This window comes from Mus caroli, chromosome 8, assembly GCF_900094665.2.
Source record: "Mus caroli chromosome 8, CAROLI_EIJ_v1.1, whole genome shotgun sequence".
NCBI lineage: Eukaryota > Metazoa > Chordata > Mammalia > Rodentia > Muridae > Mus > Mus caroli.
The window spans coordinates 78,115,191-78,128,805 of record NC_034577.1 but is presented as its reverse complement, the minus strand read 5'-3'; the positions used below and the strand labels follow the sequence as shown (position 1 = coordinate 78,128,805).

General features: G+C 47.7%; 1 protein-coding gene across 2 annotated transcripts in view; it reads left to right on the top strand.

Annotated features, from left to right (window-relative positions):
- Abcc12 (ATP binding cassette subfamily C member 12) overlaps nucleotides 1-13,615 on the top strand; it is a 67,907-nt gene that overhangs the window by 20,488 nt on the left and 33,804 nt on the right. For both annotated transcript variants that reach the window (XR_002378562.1, XM_021170537.1), the window contains exons 8-12: nucleotides 129-277; nucleotides 3,263-3,370; nucleotides 5,106-5,384; nucleotides 9,953-10,024; nucleotides 12,356-12,480. Coding sequence is in view for 1 of the 2 variants with exons in the window: in XM_021170537.1 (XP_021026196.1) it covers nucleotides 129-277; nucleotides 3,263-3,370; nucleotides 5,106-5,384; nucleotides 9,953-10,024; nucleotides 12,356-12,480 (733 nt within the window). In the remaining variant the exon portion in view is untranslated. The remainder of the gene's footprint in view (nucleotides 1-128; nucleotides 278-3,262; nucleotides 3,371-5,105; nucleotides 5,385-9,952; nucleotides 10,025-12,355; nucleotides 12,481-13,615) is intronic.

The window sequence follows — 13,615 nt, the reverse complement described above, 5'->3', positions numbered from 1 at the left end:
GTTCCACTCACCAGAAGTCTTAAGATCCTGTGGCGGGTGTTGTGGGTAGTTGGCCCTGGAAGCATTTCTTAAGGCTGGAGTTCGGCCTGCAAAATAAAGTCACTCCCCGATTGCCTTCTCTTTTGCAGACATAAGAAAGAGAGAGAAAAAATTACTGGAAAAGGCTGGCTATGTCCAAAGTGGAAACTCAGCCCTGGCTCCCATTGTGTCCACCATAGCCATTGTGTCTACTTTCACCTGCCACATTTTCTTGAAACGCAAGCTCACTGCCCCTGTGGTAAGAGTTACCTCTAACCAGGCCACGTTTGCACCCTATCCTTGGCAAGCCCCTGGTGAGAAGCCCCTTTCCATCTTTCTTTTGCCTGGCATCAGAACCCCCAGTTGCAATATACCAAATGATGCTAAGGTATTTCATTGGATTAATTAATTAGACTTAAATTTAGTTGTGCAGTGCTAGGGCTTGAGCCCCAGGTCTTGCCCATTCTAGGTAAGTGCTGTACCACTGAGCCATAACCCAGACTCTGATCCAGTTTGCATATGGGCGCTTGGGCTGAGCTCGGGACATTACTCTGTCCCTGCAGGACAGAGGTAGTTGCTAAGAGTGGAACACACTTGGTGAATTGGTGGTGAGAGGGGCCACAGTTTTGGGGGAAGGGTGGGCAGGAGACCTAGAGAACACTTGTGTGCTTGTCTCATGTTTGCATCTCCTACAAACAGGGGGACTCTAGATTGTTCTCTGGTAGGGAGAAATCAAAGGGATCAGGCTGGAGTCAGAGTCAGGGTTCTTCTAGGCTTAAGAGCTGGGCCTACCCTGTCTAATTCTTGACTCTCCTACTCCCTACCTGTGACCTGTCACCAGCCTTTGGCCATTCCTGGCTTTTGCTTTCATTGTCAACAAGAACCTGGTAGTAGTTCCTATCAGTGTAGCTGATAGTGTAGGAAGAGGGGGGTGAGTGAGTAGTTTTGCATAAAGCCTTGGGAATTGTGGGGGTGGGGTGAGAGTGGGCACGGGAAGCCCTCAGTTGCTCTCACCTGCTTTCACCCAGGTCACAGGGGTGTGGGCTGAAGCCTCTGAGGGGACGTGGGATGAATGTAAAGCAGGAGGGCTTTTGACAAGGGAACAGAACATTCAAAGATAAAAGACTATTGAGTTAGAGGGGAAACGGCTCTTGGATTTAATTGAAGAAAAACACAGCTACTGTAGTAAACCAAGTGTCTGCAGGACAAGTAGCTGGAGGAGAGTCAGCAAGAGCAAGCGAGGAGTATGTGTGTGGGGCAAGTGGGGTAGGGGAAGGGATAGCTAACTTTCCGGAGGAAACATAGCACCCCAAGCAAGGATGCCAGGGTCGGGTGGGGCCGTGAGGAGAAGCAGGAGCATCTGCATGGCCATCCTTTGCTAATTCCATCGACACCCACGCTATTTTTTATGTGAGAGGGGTGATGTCATTTCAGGCTCTTAGGGCCCATTTTACTCTCACTGTAAGGCTGTGGACTTGGTCATGAGCCCAAAGCCAGAGAGAGTGGCAATAGTGTCCTGCCTGAGCAGAACACTGCTCAGTTATTGTGACTGCTTTCGATGGTATGTACGTATGCATGCATGCATGCATGCAATATCCTCTACTTCTTTTACATCAAAGAAAGGAAAAACCAAATGAAGCTAATTTTTCTGACATGATAGTTTAGAAGAAAGCAAGAGCCAAAACAAATCTCCTGGTTCAGAATCCTTTTGGTTCCCTTTCTCTACTAGTGTCATGGCATCCTGAGATTGGCTTCCAGGTCTGCCAGGTAGCCTGGATACTGTCTGTCAAGATCTAGTTTCTTAGTTTCTCTCTCTCTCTCTCTCTCTCTCTCTCTCTCTCTCTCTCTCTCTCTTCCTTCCTTCCTTGCTTCCTTCCTTCTTCCCCTCCCTCCCTCCCCTCCCTCTTTCTCTCTCTCTTTTCTTCTTTCTTTCTTTCTTTCTTTCTTTCTTTCTTTCTTTCTTTCTTTCTTTCTNTCTCTCTCTCTTTTCTTCTTTCTTTCTTTCTTTCTTTCTTTCTTTCTTTCTTTCTTTCTTTCTTTCTTTCTTTCTTCCTCTCTCTCTCTCTCTCTTTCTTTCTTTCTTTCTTTCTTTCTTTCTTTCTTTCTTTCTTTCTTTCTTTCTTTCCTTCTTTCTTTCTTTCTTTCTTTCTTCCTTCCTCTCTCTCTCTTTCTTTCTTTCTTTCTTCCTTCCTCTCTCTCTTTTTCTTTCTTTCTTTCTTTCTTTCTTTCTTTCTTTCTTTCTTTCTTCCTTCCTCTCTCTTTTTCTTTCTTTCTTTCTTTCTTTCTTTCTTTCTTTCTTTCTTTCTTTCTTTCTTTCTTTCTTTCTTTCTTCCTTCCTTCCTTCCTTGCTTCCTCTCTCTCTCTTTCTTCCTTCCTTCCTTCCTTCCCCCCTCCCTCTCTCTCCCTCTCCCCCCCCCTCTTTCTTTCTCTCTGTAGTTGTTTGTGTCAAGGTGGTACTTTTGGATTTAGAGAGTTAGGAGCAGATGTGATGGAGATCGCTGCTATCCTCTTAGCAATGTAGAATTAGCTCAATTCTGGAACATGTCCACAGGGCCTGTTCAGCAGCAGCCAGTGTCACCTGGGAGTTGCTGGAGGAAGCTGTGTTATTAATTTCTTAACTGGGGTAGAAAGAGGCTGCTAGATGAAGTCAGACATGTGAGAAGATGGTGTTTGAGAAGTCAAGTCATGCCCCCCAGGGCACCAGCTGAAAGAAGAAAGTTTGTCTTCACTGAGGATCGCCAAAATCCAGGGATACTGGATAAGGCTCAGTGGGGAAACGCCTTCAGTCAGTGACTTTGGAGCTGTGTGCTCTAGAGAAAGATGCTGTGGCCCCAGAGGGTCAGACGCCTCTGACTGGCCTAGATGAAAGTGAGTCAGGCAAATCCGGACAGGACTTTGAATGAGCAGTCTTGGTTTGAATAAGGACACAGTATGGACGGATATGTATGAAGCTGTTTAGTTGGGAGATAGTCTCAGGTATACGTTTCCCAATTTTTTTTTTTTTTTTTTGGTGAAAATTGCCAAAACAAAATAGATTTAAAAGCCACTGCTCCCAGTTTGCGAACCCATGGCTTCTGAGCCATGAAATGAAAATGCGTTCCTCTGTGAATCCCAACCGTGCCACTGTTTCTTATGCTTGTAAGCATACCGTACTACTACTTCCCCCGGACCCCCATGGATAGAGCAGCTTGGAGCTAAAGCAGCTTGCAGTACTAAACCCTCCATCCTCTGTTTCCTCCTTCAGGCATTTAGCGTGATTGCCATGTTTAATGTAATGAAGTTTTCCATTGCAATCTTGCCTTTCTCGGTCAAAGCAGTGGCCGAAGCCAGTGTCTCTCTAAGGAGAATGAAGGTATAAGTAATGCTGGGTGAGTAGGGAAGAGATCTCATTTTTGGGGTGGGCGGGTGATGCTTGGAAGTGGGGGTGGTGCTCAGATCTCCTGGGGGCCGGGTCACGTCTGCGGCTGTGCGGACATGAAGACATTAATGTGCAGAGGAGAGAATGAGCGGTTTTGCAGGAGATGCTCTGGAAGGGAACCATGACAGTCTTTATTGACAGAGGGCATGCTCCTATCCCTCCCCCTCCAACCCCCGACAACCCACCTAAGGTGTGATTCACATTTTCTCCAGTAGTGCAGCTGGCTCTGCACTGACTCAGACCCTGGTGTGTCCTGTGATGAATGTAGGGACATGTGCTGCCTCAGGGTTGTCATTTAGCCACGCTATCCACCAAAGACAATTGGAGGCATGTAAGAAATGAAAGGAGAGGAGAGACGAGGATTCAAGAAATAGTGTCTTTCTCTGAATCCAAAACCCTTGTACTTGTTTTCTAGTACAGGGATACACAGAGTGAGTGAGGGACTGTTGATCCTTGTGTGCCCTAAGAGGCAACAGTGTACCCTCCAGTCCTTCTGGTCCTGGCTTTCAGGAGTGCCTCTCCCTATTGAGAGGACAGTGACTGGAGTCTTCACAGGGCTCTATTCAGAAACAAGGAAACGAGGGCAGGAACCCAGGGTGCTTGAGATGACTCCAGATTTCACAGATAACTGAGCTGCCATTCTGTGGTCAAGAATACCCTTCTCCTTTTCCTGCCTGGACCTCAAACCCAACAAATATGCTTGCAGTTCTCTTATATGTACATAGCTTACCAGGATTCAGAGAAGGATGCCATTTCTTGAATTCCCAACCTCCACACTGCACCATCACCTTCACTGAGGTCTCTATTACGTGTCTTTGGAACTCAGCATGATTTATAGCCCAGTCCTTTTTTCCCCCCAAACTGTCCTCCAGTCATTACTATACTGCACCTGAGCCTGGCCCCTCAGGTTCTCCACCTTTGTTTCCCATCCCATCTCTACCTTGAGCTCTGCGATTCAGCAGTCCCACATGGCTTATTTCATGCCGTGACAAACCACGAGACCTTGTTTTGCCTGCTTCCCGTCAGCCATGTCGTGGTCTCATTTTCTGCACTCTCTTCTTCCTCAGCTCAGGCACCAAACACATAGACTTCAAGGAAGGGGAATCATATGTCCCTTCTCTGGCCACTACAGTGTTGTGTCCTTGCCATATTTCACTGCACTGATCTGTGCCTGTCCCCTTCTCACAGGCAATCTTTTCAAGGTTGGGAACTATGCTTGTTTATGTGTGTAAAGTTCTACAATGGACTCCTGAGGTCTGACATGTACCATTTAGTAACTTGCAAGTGTTTTGTTGAGCTGAGTCAGGTGGAGGATAAAGAGGCTGAACAGATGGACCTCAGTTTCATGTGTATCTGTCACGCGGTGAAGGCCAACCCCCATGGGCAGAGGCTTGCTGTCTTGCAGATGAGGATGAAACGTAGCTGGATCAGCATTCCCCAATGTGGGTGACCCACATAGGCCTCAGGGCTAAAAGACACCCGTCCTGGATAGTTTGAATCCATGGACTATTTCTGCTGCAGCATTCCTGGGGGAATAACTTCTGGTCAGTCCTGATTGTCTTGGGTAGAAATGCCAAGATTCTAATTTGGGGGTCATTAGAAGATATTTTGGGAGGATTCTTGCCAATGGATGACATCTGCCCATTTACTGTTGTTTCTTTAATCTCAGAAAATCCTCATAGCTAAAAGTCCCCCATCCTACATCACTCAACCAGAAGACCCAGATACTATCTTGCTTTTAGCAAATGCCACCTTGACATGGGAACAAGAAATCAACAGGAAAAGTGACCCGCCGAAGGCACAACATCAGAAAAGGCACGTTTTCAAGAAACAGAGGCCAGAGCTATACAGTGAGCAAAGTCGATCAGATCAGGGGGCTGCTAGCCCGGAGTGGCAAACTGGCAGCCCCAAGTCAGTGCTACACAACATCAGCTTTGTGGTGAGAAAGGTGAGTGTATCAGTCAGCTTTGGATGATGATAGTGAAATACCTAAGGCAATTAATCTATGAAGGGCCAAGGTCTGGGAGTCTGGGGAAATGGCTCCTTGATGAAGTGCTTGCCAAGCAAACCCGAGGACATGAGTTTAGAGCCCTAGCACTTACATAAAAAGCCAGGCATAGTTATGAATCCCTGTAATCCCAGCACTGGGCAGGCAGAGACGTGGGGATCCTGGGACTCGCTGGTCAGTATAGCCAGACCAGGTTCAATGTGAGGCTCAATAAAAAAAATGAGGTGAAGAGTGATTGAGGGAAAAACTCTACTCTGGCTTACACAAGGGGGGGGCTGTGTAGAGAAGGGAGGGAGGGAGGGAGGGAGAGAGGGAGGGAGGGAGGGAGGGAGGGAGAGGGGCAGGGAGAGAGGGAGAGGGAGAGAAAAGATTATTTTAGGCTGTGGACTTCTAGCAAAGACGGTCCGTCATAGCTTGGGGTAGGTAGTGAACAAATCACTTACATCATGTGCCAGGAAACAGAATAAAAAGATGGAGGTTCCATTGTCCCTTTGAAGGCATGGCTGCAATGACCTAAACACCCCTATAGGGTATTTGCTCCTAAAAGTCAACACTGTGTGGTAACAGTGCTATCCCAGGAACTAACACCCCTTTGAGGGGAATCCTGCACCCAAATAGCAGCAACAGGTGTACGCGTTGAAGGCCTCCACCCTGCCTCCTTGTTCTATGTCGTGTGGCTTTCTCAAGCCCCATAGAATGAGGTTTGAGCTGGAGGTGATGCTGGGATGTCTCCAGTCAGCTCTTCTGTCTTCTCTGTCCAGCTTTCTAATAATGTGCATGAGCATGCCAGCACCCTCCTCAAGCTTAAAGACAATGGTCCCACTGGGGCTGATTCCCACACCTCTGTGACCACTGTAGCTTTGTTTCCTTTCGTTGTTGGGAAGGAGCATTGCCGTGTTACTTAGGCTGGTCTTGAGCTAGTCATCCTCCTGCCTCAGCCTGCCTGTGCTGGATTATAGATGTGGGTCACTACACCTACTGTTCTAGTTAGAATCTTGTTTTCCAAAGACGCTGGAGGTAGAATCCAAAGCCTTTTGTGCATTATGTAAGCCCCTACCCCTGAGCCCTTACCAGCCACAGTTTTAAATGGATGCTCCAATTTGTGGGACTCAAACTGACTAGATTTCATGGTGTTTTGGGGACTTGTTATTAATTTCACATTAGAATGTTAAGAGAGACAATAATTTAACTTTTTTTTGGCTACTCCACCCACTACCCCATTTTATGACTGAGGAAACTGAGGCACAAGGTAGCTAAATAACAAGGGCTAGGCCACATAGCCAGCAAGTGGAGAAAGATTATGGCATTCAACTCTGTCTCACCGCAAAGTCCAGACTGTCCAGCGACTCCCCATCTTCATAAGTCCAGGCCATCCAGGGACTCCCCATGTCTGCCTCAGCCTTTCGTCTATGATCCACTCCCTCTCCTCTCAACCTATTCCCCTACTCACCACGACATATTGCTATTGCACAACACAATGAGATTTCTTAAACCTTTCTTAAAAGAGAGTGAGGGTGTGTGTGTGTGTGTGTGTGTGTGTGTGCTCACAAGCCAGCCAGGTACCATAATTCTTCTTCCCTCAAGAGGGATGGTTGTAGAACCGTTAGATAAAGCTGTGACTTCAGCCCTTGGTCTCTTCTTGCTCCTCCTGTCTACATCCTGTTGCACTGGGAACCTGGTGGGCACGCCTAAGATGCTGTTGCAATTGCTGCAGCAGGCTCAGGGTTAATCTTGTGCCTAGTAATGTAATCTCCCTTCTTGTTGCCCACTTTCCCCCATGCTAACACTGCAGAAGGAGAGGCTCAATAGCCAGAGTGGTCAAAGCTCCATAGACCAAGACTGGACCCCCTTGCAGCTAATGAAACCATCTGCCACAATGGTATATAATGTTTGGTGAGCCGAGTGCTGCTGACCTCAGGTCGCAGTTGTATCCTGCTCAGTCAAATTGCTGCTTTCTTGTTAGTCCTGCCCCCAGCACCCCTGGGCCTGCACCCTAGTTTCTTCAGACAGGCCCAGGGAATCGGTATGCAAGGAAACTACTTTTTAGTCCTCCACTTGCTTTGCTGTATCTTGTCTTCAGTGTGTGGTTAATGCCTGGATTTGTTCCACAAAAGCACAGGCAGCATTTTGTGACATAGTTCCCTCCCAGACCCAAGCCACTCACCAGCTACTTTACTTTGGGCACACTGCCTTAGCTCCTGAAGAGTCTTTCTCTTTGCCTGGTGCACAGGGTTTTGTAATAGCATCCACTTCACAAGGTGGTTGTGAGAACCGCATACAAAACACTTAGCTCACGGTAAGCTTCAACGGCCATTAACAACCATTGTCCTCTTTCCCCCTTAACAATCATGACTGGCTTACGCATCACACTTAAAAGTTCTAAATTCAGGCCAACCAAGTTTCTCCAAATTTAGCTCCACGATTCCATTAGACGCTGTCCTCCAGGATGAGGCAGGGGAAATGTTACTCAGAGTTATGCCCTTAGCCCAGAGCCTATATGCCTGGTGCCAGGTTCTTAATTATGTTTGGTGAATGAGCAAATAGAAAATGAGTTGCCCAGAAGATGAAGGCTTCCTGGGATTTATTCTGAAAAGAATGGGCTTAGGAGGCTCTTGCCTGGCCAGAAGGAATGGCCAGGACTCAAGGGAGGCTTCCAAGGAGCCCCCACGAAGCTGGCCCACACTGAGCATCCATAGCTAGGCTCATTATTGTGAAGTCTTATTGTGATTTAAAGGGTCAGCTCCACATTCTTGCAGCATTGACACTGTGGGTCCCATAGAGCAGTGACTCCATTGGTCCTGATCATGGCTTATTTCCAGTGCCTAGCATGGTGTTTGGCATTCCATAAAGATGAGTCAAAGAAGTTACTGCTGACAGGCAGCAACCCTGGTGCTAGGTATAGTGGGAGGTGATGAACAGATCTAATATAGGTTCGGGTTGGAAAGGAACCATAGTTGACCCCATATTGAATGCATCTTTGTTCTACAGGGTAGCATCAGGGATACTTGCAAATGTTCTAGAATGTTCCATATATAGCCTCTATTCAAACACAGAAGCAGACAAACTATCAGTTACCCCAGAGACCTGTGTGACTTCTGCCTTACCTCTTTCACATATATTTTTTAAAGAATTATTTATTCATTTAATGTATGTAAATATGCATATCAGAAGAGGGCATCCGATCCCATTACAGGTGGTTGAGAGCCACCATGTGGTTGCTGGGAATTGAACTCAGGACCTCTGGAAGAGCAGTCAGTGCTCTTAACCACTGAGCCATCTCTCCAGCCCCTCTTTAAGCTGTTACTCAACGCCACTTGTGACGAGTGCTGCCCGTGGGCCCATGGGCCTGGGACCTTTAGTGTGATCATCCATCTTCCACCGCAGAGCACTAGGACTTTGTCAGTAGCCCGCAGGTAGTAAAGGGACAGTGGGATATTATATGGATCTGAGCTCACTTTTTCAGAAGTTGCTTGAGCTTCCCAGAAGCCTGGAGCTCCATTTGCCTTGTGTGTGGGCTGATTTAACAGCACGTGCTCTGTCTTTATGGTGTCATTCTTTACCTGGCGCATCCTCTTTACTCCCAGTGCTCCCTGCAGATCCCTAACAAGCTGCCTTCCCCTAAATTCCCACTCAGCACACGTTTCTGAGCCAGCGCAAGCAGAAGCACCCACCTTATGAATACATTTCCCGTCCCTCCATTTCTGCCCACTCATTGCCCCTTCCATAATACACATTTGACAAATTGCGTATTTCAGTTGCTCCCCTTCCGTCCATCTCCAGCTAAAACACGAGCTCTTTAGGGGGCCAATTTGGGGTCCACCTGTTGGGTTCATCCTCTGAGTGGCTTGGATTGCATTGGAATCAAATGTGCCTCCTCTGTGACCCTAAGTCAAGGTGAGGTGACTGCCCGTGCTCAGAACAATGCCTGGTGCATCACAAGTGCTCAGTGACAACTTGATGGCTGAGTTGACACAAGTTCAGCTATAAAGTCATCCTGTGGAGATAGTGAAATGACTTGGTGTTCTAAATTGAGTTGTTATGATGAAAGATTTCATAAAAAAATAGACTTCTGAAGTCACCCAGCTCTCTATTTTTGAAGGATGTCCTATGCCCCGACCCCCCTGGGTCATATCCTCCTTTACCTGCCATTAGAGTCACTTGGACTCTGGGCACAGGACTACCCTCATGCCCAGGGTCTTTTTCTCCTAAACGGGCACAAGGCTGTTTTACATCGATTCGTGAGCAGGATTTCCAGGTTTCCAAAAGCCCTCTGGATAGTGTGCTGGCTATAGGAGGGAGGGCGCTTAATTAAGATGCACATCTCCGCATCCTTCCAAGCTGTGCACACTAGGCTTGGGGCCTGAGGCTGCAGCTGCCACCTTGTAGACGTGAAAGTAGTACCCTCTTGTCCTTCCTGGCCTGGTCACCATAGAGCTCAAGCCCCCCCACCCCCACTCCACCACCAAGAATATGGGGGAGTGACTGTCTTGTCTCTACTTCTCTGACAGGGGAAGGTCTTGGGAATATGCGGGAATGTTGGAAGCGGGAAGAGTTCCCTTATTTCAGCTCTCCTAGGACAGGTGAGTGTGTGGCAAGGGCTGGAGAGGCTACCCTGACAGGACTGTGGAAAGGTTTCCTTGCTGTAGACTTTATGGGGGCCGAGGCAGCCAGCCTGTAGAACAGTGGTCAGGTTTTGCTGCACAGGGTTAATGTCAAGATTGCCAATGAGTCCCTTGGGTTGATGCATTCGGCAGCTCCACGCCTGGCTTGACACGGGCCAAGATTTTTCACACATTTTTGGGTTTACCTCCTGAGGACAGGCGTTAAACAGTGATTGCTTCCTTGCCTCTAGCTCTATGTTGGTCTAAGTAAGGGATGGATCATTACATCTGTGGCTTCTCTGATGGCTGTCCTGGTTTTTAAAAATTAAAATCTAGCAAAGCAGCTTGGTGGAGGGTGAAGGAACTGGGGACTCATGGTGCCTTTTTGATGAATTTTTGGTTGTTTGTCTTTAAATCCCCAAATATCTACCAGAGTGCTTTGTGAAAACGGGGGCTGAATGAATGAATGAATGAATGCATGGGGACAGTGTGACCCCAGCTGCTCCAAACACTTTGTAAAGGAAGAGGGAGGTTGCTAAGTCTTGTCCTGTCTCTGCCGCGTCTACCTGTGAGACCCTACCTACGTAGACGGTAAGGCAGTTTGCTATGCTCACAGATTACCTCCATGCTGCCATGTTTTGTAAGATTCACCCTAAGTGAGTAAGGCAGGTTTTGAGGAAGTGGGGAACCATCTCCTCTTTTGGTCTTCCTAAAGGGAAGATTGACTGAGCTGGGGTTGCCTCCCATTGTTGAAAGAATTTGGGCAACCTCTGAAGGAATAGAATGGGGGTGTGAGTCTTGTGAGGGTCAATGGGATCAAATTTTTGTCATCCCTTGGCTCTCTGAAGGGAGGGTGACTACTTCTCTCCTTCCTTGAGGTGAGGAAGGAGAACCTAGGACCTGGGTTGGGTAGGCTCTGGGACCTAAGTATGTGTATTTCGGTGAGCACCCTAGAGTCAATGGCACATCGGAAACCAGTCCCATTCTCCACCCAATCAGCACAGGTCTCTTCAACAAAGAGATGACTCAGTCTATGCTAGCTTCTCCTGTGTCAGACCTCCTAGCATTGGGTAGCTCATTTGTTCTCAGCTAGTTCCTTTTCTCGGTGTATTGACATGTAATGGAAGGAATCTTGCCTCCCTTTAACCTCTACCCTCTGATTTTTTCCTCGGGAGTATCTCAGAGAAGATAGAGCCCATCTTTCATGAGGCAGCGAGGGAATCAGGCACTTTCCCATGACCTGAGGTGTGGCCTGGGGTCTAAGGCAGTGGGTCCTAGATTGGGAGGATTCACCACTTTGTCTCAACCACATGTTCACCATTCTCCCTTGGACAAAGAAACTGAGCCCCCATGGATCTTGCTTTATTCCTCTACAAAATGGCCAAGGAGAGTTAGGAAAAGGGAGCACACCGGCTAGTCAGAGCTGAGTCCTCAGGACCAATCAGTGTCAACTGGCTCAGCACCATCCCTGGAATGCACCTGCGATTCCTAGAACTGCACTTGTTAATGTTATCTCTTGTCCAAGTCTAACTCGAGGCCCCTAAAACCATCCCCATTGTCAAAATAGCATCACATCATGTGGCATGTTGCCTGCTCAGCCACACTGCCACCACCCCATGATCGTCAGAGGGATCCTACAGATGCCCTCTTCTGACAGTGTTAGATCCTGATATCACCGATACTGTTTACCACTGTCTATCAGACGCACACGTTGCTGGGTCCGTTGAAGTACCTGTGGATACTCAGCATCACAAACTGGGCCTGATGTGCTTTCTAAATGGGTTACTAAACACTTAAGTCCCAAAGTTCCACATGGAAGTGGACTTCCCCCTCTGTGAGGGAAAAAAAGGAGCTCTGGCCCCTTAAGGCCTGAATTCTTTCATGGTTACAACTCTGTGACTGTAGGGCATACTGGGGCCTCCATCCTAGGGGGATAGACTGTGCTATGTGCCCAGGAACCTGGCTAAGGAGAGATGATCCCATTGGGCACACCTGGTGGAAGGGGGCCTCTTGTTACTCATCTATTCTTAAGGCATCTTGCTGTAGTTGGCCCAGAGAGGATCTAAGTAGAGCCTGCACCCCCCCCCCCAGTTGGCAGCAGGACTCATGACGATTTACTCCTTAAATTTCCTGCCTAGACTGTGTAAGTGCCCCACCTAGAGACCCTCAAGAGTACACTTGGACTTATATGGTGTGTACGAGACATATGTCACCCCCTTATATTGTATGACTAATGTTCGTGCAGTAAGGGCATTTGGGAGAGACCCTAGAGTGCGTTTTCTAAGGGTTCTCTGGTTATCATTGCTCTAGATGCAGTTACAGAAAGGGGTTGTGGCTGTCAATGGACCTTTGGCTTACGTTTCCCAGCAAGCATGGATCTTCCATGGAAATGTGAGGGAGAACATACTGTTTGGAGAGAAATACAACCACCAAAGGTATTATTAACCTGGAATGTATCTGGCACTGTGGTAGTTGGTCCACCTGCCTCGGACTCTCACGCCACTAAGGGTGGTTACTAAATAGAAAGGTTTCTTTAATGAGTTTGGATGAAACATCCACGGGGTCTGCCCAGGAATGGGAATTTCTCTTTCTGACCCAGAAGTTCAGGAGAGGCATGTTCTGCAGACCTGTGACCATATGGCCTGGTGAGAAGAGGGAGTGGTTGTCACTTCCTTCCCAGGGCAGAGTACCATATGCTCTGAGGTTCTCTGTAACAGGGCATATGTTGCCTCACTGGTGAAAAATGAACCTTGTGATCTTGATTTAGGCTGAGTAACTAAAACTTTGCTTGAGATCGTGAGCAGAAGGGGTGCAGTTAGTCAGTCCTGGCACGATTAATCCACACGGGCACTATATGAGCATATTGTTGCTAGTGTCCTCAAGTGATCCGATGAGATAAAGTCAAACTTCTGGTTAATAAATCGTTGATAGATGTTGATATATCTTTAAGCTCTGGAAAACAGTGACTTCTTAGGCAGGCTTGTCTGAGGTAAGATCCATTACCTTGTCTTCAGGTAGACCCAGGTGTTCCATCTCATTTCACCGGTGGCTCAGAGTTAACTGCTCATGAGGCTCCAGCATGTTGGCATCAGAAATACCTGACAGCAGGCTCACTCACAAATTTCTCAGACACCATAGGACTGATGTAATGAGTCAGACTTAGGAATCTGGTTGCAGTTTGGACTTCTCTTATTATCTGAGTCCATGGTCTCTGAATCCTATGGGCTGGCAGAGTAGCTTATGGAGCAGAAGAGGCAGATGCCAGGGTTGACATTTGTAATCATGTGACTCTATGCTGCTCTATCACATGCATCCTCTCTTCTACTCCTGGCCTTGATTCAGCCCGGTGTCTCCCCTGGGTGCCATCTTCAACAACTTAAGCCCACATCTTGACTCCCTTCTGACTCAAAGAGCAATGATAACAGTTGGCACCCCCAGGATTTTATAGTCCCTGGTGCCATTTCCTCTGCATGTCATGAATGCTGTAAGGGGAGGGACCAACTCTGAGTCACGGAGACACAGTCTTTGGGACAAGGCAACTTGCCTGGGAGCCCTGAGCTAATGTCAGCA